General features: G+C 39.5%; 2 protein-coding genes across 5 annotated transcripts in view; one reads left to right on the forward strand and one right to left on the reverse strand.

Annotated features, from left to right (window-relative positions):
- The window catches only part of ZUP1 (zinc finger containing ubiquitin peptidase 1), a 31,491-nt gene extending 20,212 nt beyond the window's left edge, over positions 1-11,279 (reverse strand). Inside the window, exons 1-2 of one of the 3 annotated variants that reach the window (XM_001504142.7) lie at positions 8,287-11,279; positions 6,398-6,973 (exon numbers count right to left, since the gene is read on the reverse strand). In XM_001504142.7, the coding sequence (XP_001504192.1) occupies positions 6,398-6,959 (562 nt within the window). In that variant the 5' untranslated portion in view covers positions 6,960-6,973; positions 8,287-11,279. The remainder of the gene's footprint in view (positions 1-6,397; positions 6,974-8,286) is intronic. The other 2 variants (XM_070223683.1, XM_070223682.1) reach the window with 2 other exon arrangements.
- KPNA5 (karyopherin subunit alpha 5) overlaps positions 11,174-13,577 on the forward strand; it is a 42,626-nt gene continuing 40,222 nt past the window's right edge. Inside the window, exons 1-2 of one of the 2 annotated variants that reach the window (XM_023650969.2) lie at positions 11,332-11,549; positions 13,139-13,315. Coding sequence is in view for 1 of the 2 variants with exons in the window: in XM_001504139.6 (XP_001504189.4) it covers positions 11,546-11,549 (4 nt within the window). In the remaining variant the exon portion in view is untranslated. Of the gene's footprint in view, positions 11,550-13,138; positions 13,316-13,577 lie in introns of both variants that reach the window. The other variant, XM_001504139.6, reaches the window with a different exon arrangement.

Consider the following 13,577-nt stretch of genomic DNA (forward strand, 5'->3'; position numbering starts at 1 on the left):
TTATTCAAAATAAACATAGCAACAATGTATTCAATTATGTATGTGTGTATATATGGTTGTTTCTGTGAAATGAATGACAGCAATGATACAAGGGAAGGGGGAGGAATTAGGAATATTTTGTCATGATAGGGTACTTGCAGAAGCCATGCTGTAGTATAAAGTTATTTGAAAGGAGACTTGGATTAATTGTTACCATATGCTGCAAACTCTAGGTCAACCATTAAAAAAAGTAAGCATAGAAGTATAATTGATATGTTAAGAAAGGAGAGTGTTGAGCAAGTGGCATCTGTTACCTATTATCTGGAGTAGAAATACAAACACTGCATCCTGGTATCAGAATTGCCAAGGAAAACCTAATGCAGTCAAGCACTGGATGCAACAATGCTTTACTCATAATAAAGATAGAAAAACACATAGAGAAGAGACAGAACAAGATCAACTTCAGTACTAAACATTGGTCTGCCATGCCCAGTGGGTCCCTCCCAGAAGCCAACGCAGAGCAACTGGTCTCCACACATCCCTCTTGTGCCACAGAATGAAGGACTTCATCCCCTTCCCACAGGAGACAGACACATATAGCAGTAAGGTAGGGCAGATGCACATCATTGTCTGAAACAGGGAAAGACATTTCCACACAAAGGGATGAGTCCAGCACAGGCTATGAGAACTCCTTCTATCTTGAAAAGGAAGTGTTCTAGGCCCAAGGCCTATTCTTATGTGGCCAAGTAGGGTCTAAAGACTGCATGCACAAACTGTCTTTCCCAACAGAAGAAAATGGAATCATATAAAATGCTCAATTAAAACCACAAAAGGCAGAAAAAGAGTGGTAGACAAAAAAAAGGAATATAGAACAAGGGCAACAAATAGAAAACAGTAACAACTATAGTAGCTATTAATCCAACAACAGGAATAATCACTTTAAATGTCAACAGTCTAAATGCACCAATTAAAAGACAGAGATTGTCAGAGTGGATCAAAAAACAAGACTGACCTATATGTTATCTAGAAGATACCTACTTTAAATATAAATACATACATAGATAAAAAGGAAAGGGATGGAGAAAGATACACCATGATGACACTAATCAAAAAAAAGAAGCAGGAATAGCTATATTAATTTCAGAGAGAGTAGATTTCAGAATAAGGAATGTTATCAGGGATAAATTGTGGCATTACATAATGATAAAGGCTTCAATACTCCAAGAAGACATATCAATCCTTAACGTGTAAGTGCTTAACAACAGAGTGTAAAAATATGTGATGTAAAAACTGACAGAATGGCAAAGAAACAGAAGAATCAGCTATTACACAGTTAGAGGATTTGTAACACTCCTCTATTAGAAGTGGAAAGATCCAGCAAGCAGATATAGTTAACCCCTCTACACAACTTCATCCAACAACAGAATACACATTCTGCTCAAGCTCACATAAAACACTCACCAAGACAGACCACATTCTGGGCCATAAAACACATTCTAGGCCATAAAGCCTTAAGAAATTTAAAGAATAGAAATCATACAATGTCTGCTCTCAGACCACAATGGAATTAAACTAGAAATCAATTAACAAAAAGATAGCTGGAAAATTACAAAACACTTGCAGATTAAACAACACACATCTAAATAACAATGCATCAAAGAAGAAATCTCAAGGGAAATTAAAAATATTTTGAACTAAATGAAAATTAAAATACAACTAAAAATTTGTGCAATGCAGCAAAAGCACTGCTTAGAAGGAAACTGATAACAGTGAATGCATATATCGGAAAAGAAGAAAAATCCAAAATCAATCATCTAAGCTTCCACTTCAGGAAACTAGAAAAAGAACCAATTGAGGGGCTGGCCCCGTGGCCGAGTGGTTAAGTTCGCGCGCTCCGCTGCAGGCGGCCCAGTGTTTCGTTGGTTCGAATCCTGGGCGCGGACATGGCACTGCTCATCGGACCACGCTGAGGCAGCGTCCCACATGCCCCAACTGGAGGAACCCACAACGAAGAATACACAACTATGTACCGGGGGGCTTTGGGGAGAGAAAGGAAAAAATAAAATCTTTTAAAAAAAAAAAAAGAACCAATTGAATCCAAGGTAAGCAGAATAAAAGAAATAATAAAAATCAGAGCAGATATCAATGAAATTAAAAAGAGAAAATCAATAGAGAATACCAATGAGAACAAAAGCTGTTTCTATAAAAAGATCAATAAAATCAATAAGCCTCTAGCCAAGCTATGAAAAAGAGAGAACACAAATTACTAATACCAGAAATAAAAGAGGGGCATCACTACATGTCCCATGAACATTAAAAGTATTATAAAGGAATATTTTCAACAACTATGCCCACACATTTAATAACCTAGATGAAATGGACTAATTTCTTGAAAGCCACAATCAGGCAAAACTCACAAGAAAGAGACAATCTGAATAAAGTTATATATTAGAGAAATTGAAGTAATAATTAATAACATTCCTGGGCACCAGGTGCAGATGGGTTAACTGGTGAATTCTACCAAATATTTAAGGAGGAAATCATACCAATTCCTACAGTCTCTTCCAGAAAATAGCAGCAACGAGATTTCTTAATGCATGCTATGAGGCCAGCATTACCTTAATACCAAAACCAGACAAAGATAATCAAGAAAAGAAAACTACAGATCAATCTCTATCATTAACAGAGATGCAAAATCCTCAATAAAATGTCAGCAAATTGAATCCAATAATGCATAAAAAGAATTATACACAATGATCAAGTGGGATTTATCCCAAGTATGCAAGACTAATCCAACATTCAAAAGTCACAAATGTAATTCATCACATCAACAGGCTAAAAAAGAAAAATCACATGGTCACATCAATGGATGCAGAAAAAGCATTTGACAAAACCCAACACATATTCGTGATAAAACTTTCAGCAAACTAGAAATGGTGGGGAACTTCCTCAACTTGATAAAGAATATCTGCAAAAACCTACAGCTAACATCATACTTAATGATGAGAAAACATGAGAAAAAAATACAAAATTCTAACGAAGGAAATCAAAGAACAACTAAATAAATACAGATTTCTTGTTCAGGATAGGAAGTGTCTATATTGTCAAGATGTTAGTTCTTTCCAACTTGATCTATAGACCCAAGGCAATGCCAACCAAAACCCCAGCAAGGTATTTTGTGGATATCAACAAAGTGACTCTAAAGTTTATATGGAGAAGCAAAAGATCCACAATAGCCAACACAATATTAAAGAACAAAGTTGGAAGACTGACACTATCCAACTTCAAGACTTACTATAAAGCAACGGCATCAAGACGGTGTGGTACTGGAAAAAGAGGAGCTAAATGGATCGGTGGAACAGAATAGAGAGCCCAGAAATGGACTGATATAAATATAGTCAACTGACTTTCGACAAAGACGTAAAGGTAGTACAATGGAGCAAAGACGGTCTTTCAACAAATGGTGCTGGAACATCTAGACATCAACATGAAAAGAAAATGAATCTAGAAACAGATCTTACATCCTCCACAAAAATTAACTTGAAAATGGATCACAGACCTAGATGGACAATTGCAAATTTATAAAGTTCCTAAAAGATAGCATAGGAGAAAACTTAGATGACCTTGGTATGGCAATGAGTTTTAAGATACAACACCAAAGGCATGATTAATGTATGAAATGATTAATAAAGTGAACTTCATTAAAATAAAAAATTTCTGCTCTGCAAAAGACAATGTCAACAAAATGAGAAGAGAAGCCACAAAATGGGAGAAAATATTTGCAAAAGACACATGTGACAAAGATCGATTATCCAACATATACAAAGAACACTTAAAAATCAACAGTAAGAAACCAAAAACCAGATTAAAATTTGGGCTATACACCTTCACAGACACCTCACCAAAGAAGATGTAAAGATGGTAAGTATATGAAAAGATGTTCATCATAAGTTACTAGGGAATTGCAGATTAAAATGAGAGACCACTATACTCATATTAGAATGGCCAAAATCTGGAACATCAACTGCTGGCAAGGATGTGGAGCAACAGGAACTTTCATTCATTGCTGGTGTGAATGCAAAATGGTACAGCTAATTTGGATGAGTTTGGCAGTTTATTATAAAACTAAACACACCGCTACCATATGATCTGGTAGTGATCTGGTAATTTGGTATTTACTCAAATGAACTGAAAACTTCCGTCCACACAAAAACCTGCACACAGATGTTTATAGCAGTTCTACTCATAACTGCCAAAACTTGGAAGCAATCAAGCAGGTGAATGGATAAACTGTGGTACATCAAGACAATGGAGTATTACTCAGCACTAAAAAGAAATAAGCTAGCAAGCCATAAAAAGACATGGAGGAAACTTAAATGCATATTACTAAGTGAAAGAAACCAATCTGTAAAAGCTATATACTCTATAATTCCAACTATATGACATTCTGGAAAAGGCAAACTATGGGGACAGTAAAAAGATAGTGGTTGCCAGGGGTTGAGGGGAGGAAGGGATGAATAGCTGCAGCACAGAGGATTTTTAGTACAGTGAAACTATTCTGTATGATACAATGGTGGGTACATGTCATTATCCATTTGTCAAAACCTGTAGAATACACAACACCAAGAGTGAACCCTAATGTAAACTATGGACTTTGGGTGATAATGATGTGCCAATGTAGATTCACTGATAGTAACAAACGCATCCCTTGGTATAGGATGCCCATAGTAGAGGAGGTTGTATGTATATAGAGACAGGGGGTATTCGCTGTACTTTCTGCTTAATTTTGATGTGAACTTGAAACTGCTCTAAAAAAATAACATTTATTAATTAAAAAAAAAAGAATTTAGACACTCTCCTTACACGTTTTACAAACATTAACTCAAATGAATCAGACTTGAATGTAAACTTTGAAACTATACAACTTTTAGAAGATAACATAGGAAAAGTGACCTTGAATTTGGCAATGAGTTTTTAGATACAACACCAAAAACACAATCCATGAAAGAAGAAATCAAATAATTTGCACTTAATTAAAAGTAAAAACTTCTGTGGCCCACTGGTTAAGTTCAGCCCGCCCCACTTTGGTGGTCCAGGCTCAGTTCCCCAGACATGGACCTACACCACTCAATGGTGGCCATGCTGTGGCAGCAGCCCACATACAAAATAGAGAAGACTGGCACAGATGTTAGCACAAGGCAAATCTTCTGCAAGCAAAAAAAAAAGAGGAAGATTGGCAACAGATGTTAGCTCAAGACCAATCTTCCTCAAGTAACACAACAACAACAACAAAGTAAAAACTTCTGATCTGCAAAGACACTGTTAAGAGAAGGAAAAGACAAGCCCCAGACAGGGAGAAAACACTTGCAAAACACATATTTAATAAAGTACTTGTATCCAAAATATACAAATTACCTTAAAACTCAACAGTAAGAACAAGACACATGATTCTAAATGTGTATGCACCAACAACAGAGCCTCAAAATACACAAAACAAAACATGACGGAGCTGAAGGAAAAAACAGACAAATATACAGTTATAATTGGGGACTTCAACAATCTCCTTTCAAAAACTGGTAGAACTTCTAGACAGGAAATCAGCAAGGACACAGAAGATCTGAACACACTCAAACGCAATCTAATTGGGAAATATAGAACACTCCACCTAATGATAAGAGAATACATTTTTTTTCCAAGTGTCTATGAACATATACCAAGATAGACCATACATCTTTTCTTAGGCCATAAAACTAACTTTAACGAACTTAAGAGAAATCAGGGGCCAGCTCCGTGACTGAGTATTTAAGTTCTCGCGCTCCGCTTCAGCAGCCTGGGGTTCACCGGTTTGAATCCTGGGTGCAGACCTACCCACTGCTCATCAAGCCATGCTATGGCAGCATCCCACATAGAAGAGTTGGAATGACTTACAACTAGGATATACAACTACATACCGGGGCTTTAGGGAGGAAAAAAAAGAGAAAGATTGGCAACAGATGTTAGCTCAGAGCCAATCTTCCTCACACATACACAAAAAATACTCCAAAAAAAAAAAAAAGAACAGAAATCAGAGTGTGACTTCAATAACACAGAACTCATTAACAAAATCAGAGTACAAGACAATCCAGGTGCCACTGGGCTGGTGGTAAACAAAAGAACATGCCACTGAAACTGGACTCTGAGTGTATTTCTCTGCAGAAAGGTTCTAAACTTACTCTGAATGTAGCTGAAACGTTTATTATCTGCATCAAAATTCTTTTCCATAACTGTATTTTCATATTATAATAATGGCAAATGAACAACATTATAGATATAAACTGAACTTAAAAACACACTTTAGTAACCTGATTTACAAACCAACTTTGAGAAGAACACATACTAAACTGAGACTACTGTTACTTATACAAAATGAACACTTTACCTTCTAACGGAGTGTCTAAAAGATTGGCATGCTTTGTTTTCACATGAGCTTCCATATCTTGACTACAATCTTCTATTTTTCCACAGAATGGACATTCGGGAGGACTATACATTGTTTCATAAATTGATCCTTTTATTTTGGATAGGTCACACTGTTCTTCCTTACTTTTCAGGAATTTTCTAGATTCAGTTAAGTTCTCTGAATAAAAAGCTTTATGTTTTAAAGTACCATCCTTTGGCAGGCTTTGAGCTGAAATTTTCGGATGATTAGATGCACAAGCTGAAAGAATACCTGAATTAACTTCCGTTCTACACTGTAGGGTGTTGTCCTTCCTGTTATCTGAAGTTCCATACTGTATTGCATTGATCCTCTCAAAGTTTCTTTCTAGTTCATTTTGCTCACAATGAGCAGTTTCAATATGAAAACACATTTCATCATAATTCACACCTGACAACTTGCAAAATGGACATATAACTTCATTTTCCATGTGAACAATTAGGAGGTGAGTCTTCATGTCTGGTTCTGAGGTTACTGTTTCACCACAAATATCACAAGAAAGCATGGTACATCAGGTAGCTAGAAAAAAACACAGTATTTCATTTTAAGTTGGAAAGTAAGAGTTGAATAAAAAATGCATTTTATAAAATGATTTGGAACAATTATACTTATTATTTAAAACCGGATTATTTAGATGAAAAAATTTTCAATGCATTTACTGTTCCTCAATTATACAAATCTATTTAGAAATCTCAACCATTCACTACCATATTTCAAGTTTATAGTTTCAACAAAACAAAGGCAATAACAATGCAAAATAAAATAACTAATTTTTAAAATATTTCAAAAAGTGTGTCTGGTTTGAGGTAGAGATAAAATAACATTCACAAAATTGCCCAAGTAAGGTAAGTCAGGTAAGAGAAAACAAAGAAAACTTTATCAACTGATGTATCTAAGTACAGAACCTTCAAGTTGGTAAGAATGGGGAGGGTAAATAAACACATCTTAATAATAGCAGTTACCAGTTAAAGAGCTATACATATACCAAACTAACTTAAGTACCATTACTATCATTCTATATAGCAGAAGCCCTGGCTCCGATATGTCACCACAGCCAGAAAACGGTTAGCCAAAATGCTAACCCAGTCAGGCTCCAGAGGCCGTACTCTCAACCCAAAGAATAAAAGCAGAGTGAGCATAGTAAAAAACAGCACCAATTCCAGAGTCAGGAGAACAGGGTTATAATCTCAGGTTTCATAATTTTAGGTAAGACAGCGCACCTCTTCGAGGTTGGGTCTATAAAATGAGATGTACTAAATCAGCAGTCATTTTGGGTTTTATGGACCTATAAAGTACTGGCTACCGACAAAAAGGTGATTTTGCTAAGAAACAATTTTTAAAAAGCAATCACCACGGCAATCTTCCTAATTCCTGCTACAGACCATCCCTCGGCTAAGGACTAGCTAAAAACAAACAGGAAAAGAAAAATAAGAGAACTATTCCCATCATTTAAATAAATTTAGCTTTACAAGAACTCCCCACGTTGTCCTTATTTTTCTCTTTCCCTTGAGACAAGTGAAAATAGTCTCTGATTTTAAAAGGAAGTTCTCCCAAACCCTCAGCGGACAGAACGTCACACCCAGAGAGTTTCGTCTGTTCCCGGGGCCAGGGCACGGCTAGACAGAGAAGGATATACTTGAACTCCCGAACACTTTGATCAGAACAAGTGGGTGAGAGATGTAAGGATGCGGCGATAGGGCCGGAATGCCGCAAGGCCGAGGCTGCCCGAAGCTCCGCGCCAAGGTCCCGAGCCACGACCTGAAAGCAGGCCAGACACTAACTGGGGAAAGCCGTGGGCCTGAGGAATGAGGACTGGGGCTGTCAGTTCTTACCGGCCCGGAGGTCCGGCCGCGGCCACACTGCCCTCCGCTTAGCTTCCTCTGCGGGTCCCGCCGCTGCCGCCGTCTGGCTCGCCGGCAGAGGAGCACGTGCGCAGCGTCGATTACCTTTCCCGGCCTGAAACACTGGAATAGGCCCTCTCTATACCCAGAGATTTAGGAAAAGAACCAGCGACCCTAAAAAAACCCTCAGCTTCCGGTTATTACATTCAAAAAAGCTCTTCCTCTCTCCAGAGGAAGCGAAGGACTCCCAGCATGCCTCGCTCCACCCCGGTCTGGGTTGTAGTGCATTCTGGGACTCGTAGTCATTTTTGCAGCCTCCCATCAGGGTTCTGACTCCTGATTTACTAGGAGAGACGCTAGGCTCTGTGGTCTTTCTGAATGAATTCCTAGGGCTAGTCCTAGGGCATTACACGAGTCCACATTACCGTTTGTCTAGGGCCTGACCAAGTAGCATTCTATCCTATTATCACTAAAGGGCTTATAATGCCCCTTGGTGTCAAACTCCAAACTATGCTCTGCAGATGGAGGATAACCAAGCCAGGTTCTTGCCTCAAAGTTACAAGATCACATGTACCTTATAAGGTTCAGCCCTTATTTCATTCAATGAATATCTAATGAGTGTCTATTAGAAAGGCATTTTGCTGGGAACTGGGGTTGCAGCAGTAATCAAAATAAGTGGGCCGTTTGAAACTTACATTCTAGTGAGGCAGAGAAAAAATAAACAAGTAAATAAATTGATCATGATAAGTGCTATGAAGGACATAAAACTGGGTTATTTATAGAGAGGACTAATGTAGTTAGAAAAGGTCTCTCTGAGGTGGTGAGTGTACTAATGAACAAACCTTGCACCAAATGGAGGAAGAACGTTCCAAGAAGAGAAAATAAGAACAAAGGCTCTAAGGCTGGAGTAAAAAGAACATTTGCGACCTGAGTATAATGTTCTAAAAGAAAGAGTGGTTAATATGCAGTCAGAGTTGTAGATAGGGGCCAAATCATGTAGGGCTTTGTAGAAAGCTACTGGAGTATTTAACTAGGAAAGTGGCATCATCTAATGATGTACAGTATATTTTTAAAAATCATCCTGGGACCAGCACTGGTGGCCTGGTGGTTAAGTTTGGAGCACTCTGCTCCAGCAGCCTGGGTTTGGTTCCCAGGAGCGGACCTATACTGCTCATTAGTGGCCATGCTGTGGCAGCAGCTTACATACAAAAAAAAAAAAAGGAAGATTGGCAACAGATGTTAGCTCAGGGCAAAACTTCCTCAGCAAAAAATAAAAAAAGAAAATCACTCTGGGGGCTGAGTGGTTAAACAGGGCAGATGGAACATGTATTTATATTCCTCGCCTTTCAAAATCTACTAAAATGATGAACAAATATAATAATAAACATTAATGAGACTAACAGATTTTGAAAACTAGAAAAAGGATGGATGAGAAGTAACTAACTTAGCTAACAACAGTAGTCAACAAAAAACAAGCTAATTCATGCATGAAAACTCCGGAAATGTTCAGAAATTAAAGACTAGATACTTCTGAAAAAGATATTAAATTTGGGCATGAAATGAGGAACATTTTGCTGAAAGTGTGAATAAGAAGCAGTTAGAACTATACCCACGTATTTCCTCCATCACAAGGTTGCTAAGTGACTCATTTTTCCCTCCTAGATGGAAGGCTACAGTTTTAGTGTATGAAGAAAATGAACTGGAGAGGCTGTCAAGTCAGAAATGCACAACTAAGTGTGGGGGTCAAGGTGTTGCACTGAAAATGGGCAACAGTGAGAACTAAATTGGGAATTATGAGGCCCCTAGCCATTTTCCCCCAACACATTCTGATATCTGAGTGTGATTGGAAGGCAGGATATTGGAAAATTCTTCTCTAGGGAAAACCATTGGTTCAAGAGAAAAGACCTACAAATAATGACTTTTAGAAAGTCCTCCAGTGAAAAAGCCAAGATCCCATGTTTTCAGCCCGTAGGGAGGTCAACGACTGATGGCGAGTAAACAAACCCCACTGATCCACAGGCTTACAATAGGTTTCTGTAGTGTCTCAGTCTTAAATACGAATGCATACTCAGTGATCACCAGGCATTTGAGTACAGCCTGTGGCAGGAAAGGTGAAAACCAAAATGATCAAAAAGAAAAAAAAAAAAGAACTCTGAAGAAATAGACAATGAATGAAAGAGGAAGAAAAACTTCAAGGAAACTACAATCAATATCCTCAGAGAGAGAAGAAAAGATATTTAATCCTGAATTAAAAATAGGAAATAGCTCTTGAGATTAAAAAATACAACAGCAAGATTAAAATACATTTTATATATACCAGTTGATTTACGTATATATATATATGTATATATATCAATAGAGAGCTGAAAGATAACTCAAGAAATTTCTCAGAAAAGAGAACAAAAAGAACAAGAGATGGAAAATAGGAGCTTCTTCGGGACAGGAGTCACGTGTCAACCTTGTATTTTCTGTGCCTCGCATTGCATCTGGAAAACAGTCTGTTTTCAATACTGTTTGTTGAACTCCAGGGTGAATTACAAGGTTATACGTGTGTTGTAATTTACAGCACTTTATCTGGAGTTATTCCTTCCATGTATCAGTGACTACTTTTTTGTCCGAAATCCACAGATTTCATATAGAATCCAATATTATAAATAAACGGCAAAGTGAAAAGCTTGAAACAAAGGAGCAGAGCATATGGGAAAAAGTTAATGAAGATGAAAAGGGAAAGAGCCTCGGTAAAATTCGACGAGGTTGGGATTTTTATCCGTTGTGTACAATGTTGTAGCTCCAATACCTAAAACAGTGCCTGGCACAGATTAGGCCCTCAATCAATACTAGGTTGTAGAATGAATGAATGAACGAACGAACGAACGATGAGTGAATGAGAACTCCACGGAGGACTAAGACGGTAGGACACGCTCCTGCCACAGCGCCTGCGCCGGGTTAAAACACCGGAGTCGGTGCAGGCGCCGGCTCCTCCTTCGGTGGGTGGGGCTAGGGCGCGGGCTTCTCTCCGCCCCTCCGCCGATCTGTGCCCCTGCCGCTGCCGCCGCCGTCGCCGCGTGCAAGGGCTTCTGGGAGAGGAACCTCGGGGTCTCGGGGAAGGGGCGCAGGTGGCCGCCATCTTGAATTGCGAACCTGGTCGCTGTTCTCCACGCTAGGGGCGGGAGTGGCGACGCCCCTGTTACCTGCAGCAGACGCCTCAGTCGGGGGCTGGGAAGTCGGGGCCCGGGTTAGTGCCACATTAATGGGTAAGTGGGAGTGACACACCCCAGGTTGGGTGGGCCTCGGGTTTGGTCCCTGGGGGAGCTACTGGCTCCTGGGGCCACTGTTTTTATTCACCCCCTTCCTTGCAAAGGGTTCAGGAGCAGGCCGTGGCCGTGGTTTTCTTAGGTTCGCCTCAGGGCGACGGCGGTGATGGGGGCGTGGCAGCCGGACCTTTCCCTTGCGGACGCGAAGGCGCGGGGAGTCCAGATGCTCGGACAGGCAGGCTGGTCCTCGGAAGGAGTTTTGCAGCCGGTCTCATCCTCCAGCCGCCCTGCTTCACCGTTTCTCCTTCTCTCGGTACATGGTCTTGCCAAACGCTGCCGCTCGCTCCTGGGAGTCAGCGTCTGTCCGCGGCCGGCCGCTTATTAGAAGTTGCACGGTGGCCAGAATTAGGCAGGTTCGGCCCCGGGGCCTGCCCTCCCCCGGGAGGCAGGTGCCTCGGAGAGCTCAGTCCCGACGCCGGCAAGCGGGGTGAGACTTAGTCCGTCACCTCCCTTCCAAGATGAATAGTTAATAGTGTTTCCTCGATAATGCATAAGAGATTAAAGCATTTGAAAGCTGTGAAACGGGATGATGATACTTCAGAAGAATACAGACATTGGCATTTACTCTTTGGCTTTTTGAACACATTAAAAAAAAAGCTTCTGACTTGATGCCTCTTAATTACAACACTCAATGATTCGTATTTTGTAGGAAAGTGATTTTCTTTCTTGATAAACAAGAAACAGCTCTGTCCTTTAGATCTGTAAGTCCTGCTTGTTTGGTTGCAAGGGTTCTAGTCGGCGTTATTTCCCCTTTTGTATGGTCTTGTAATTTTACTAATAGGCACCCAAAGCCGTAGAAAGGGAGGCTTTAGGGGCACAAGAAATTCCATTAATAGATATTAGGAAAAGTTCAGATTCCAGTTATGTGCCTAACCTCAACTCAGTTTTTCAAAGAGTTGGGTGAAAAATAAGCTTATGAAAAAAGTTTCCTCTCTTCTACAACTTTAAAGTGTCTGAATAGCATTTCCTATATTTAAAATAAGCTGTATGAGACAGCAGCCTTTGAAGTACAGTCTTTAACGTTATTTTCCAGAGAATGAAACAATCTCATTGGGTGAGGCACCCTTAGAGATCTTTTTCGTTGGACTCAACACATCCCCTTTAAAGCAACTGCGGTGAGGATGCAGGTGTTAAATAACAGGCAAGAAGTTAGTACCATAGAAGATAAGGAACACATGTTAATTGCGTTTTGGGGGCTAGATTTATTTGGTTAATGTATTTATGTTGAAAGGTTTTAATGCAGTCACCTAGATTAATGGTCTTAGAAGTAGTCTAGTGTGTATGTTGGTTGGGGGCACAGGTGGAATTTTCAAAGAAGTTTGCCAATTTCTTGTGAAATGTGAACCATGTCCTTGCCATATTACCCATCAGTTCTACGCCTAGATATTTCCAAGAGAAGTGAAAACTTACATGTACACGCAAACCTGTACATGAATGTTTATAGCAGACTTATTCCTGCCTAAAACTAGAAACAACGTAAATGCCTTTCAACTAATCAATGGGTAAACTGTGGTATATCCATACAATAGACTACTACTCAACAATAAGGAAGAAACTATTGATGAATGCCACAACATGGATGACTCACAGATACATTATACTAAATGGAAGAAGCCAGCTGAAGACTACATGCTGTATTATTCCATTCTTTGAAATTCAGGAAAAGGCAGAACTATAGAGATGGAAAACAAATCTTTGGTTGCCAGGTATTAAGGGTGGGAGAGGGCTAATGGGAGCAGCATGAGGAAGTCTTGGGGATGATGGAACTGTTCTGTGTCTTGATTGTGATGGTTATATGCCTGTATACCAAAAGAGTGATTTTTACTGTGTGTAAATTAAAAAATAAAACAATTTAATTCCTTATTCTTGTCTCAAAAACGAGCAGGCAAGCAAACAAAACCACCACTCTGATCCTCCATCTGTATTCCTTGCCTTGGGTTATTTGGCATCATACTGAAATAATAGCTG

The sequence above is a fragment of the Equus caballus genome, chromosome 10, assembly GCF_041296265.1.
Source record: "Equus caballus isolate H_3958 breed thoroughbred chromosome 10, TB-T2T, whole genome shotgun sequence".
NCBI lineage: Eukaryota > Metazoa > Chordata > Mammalia > Perissodactyla > Equidae > Equus > Equus caballus.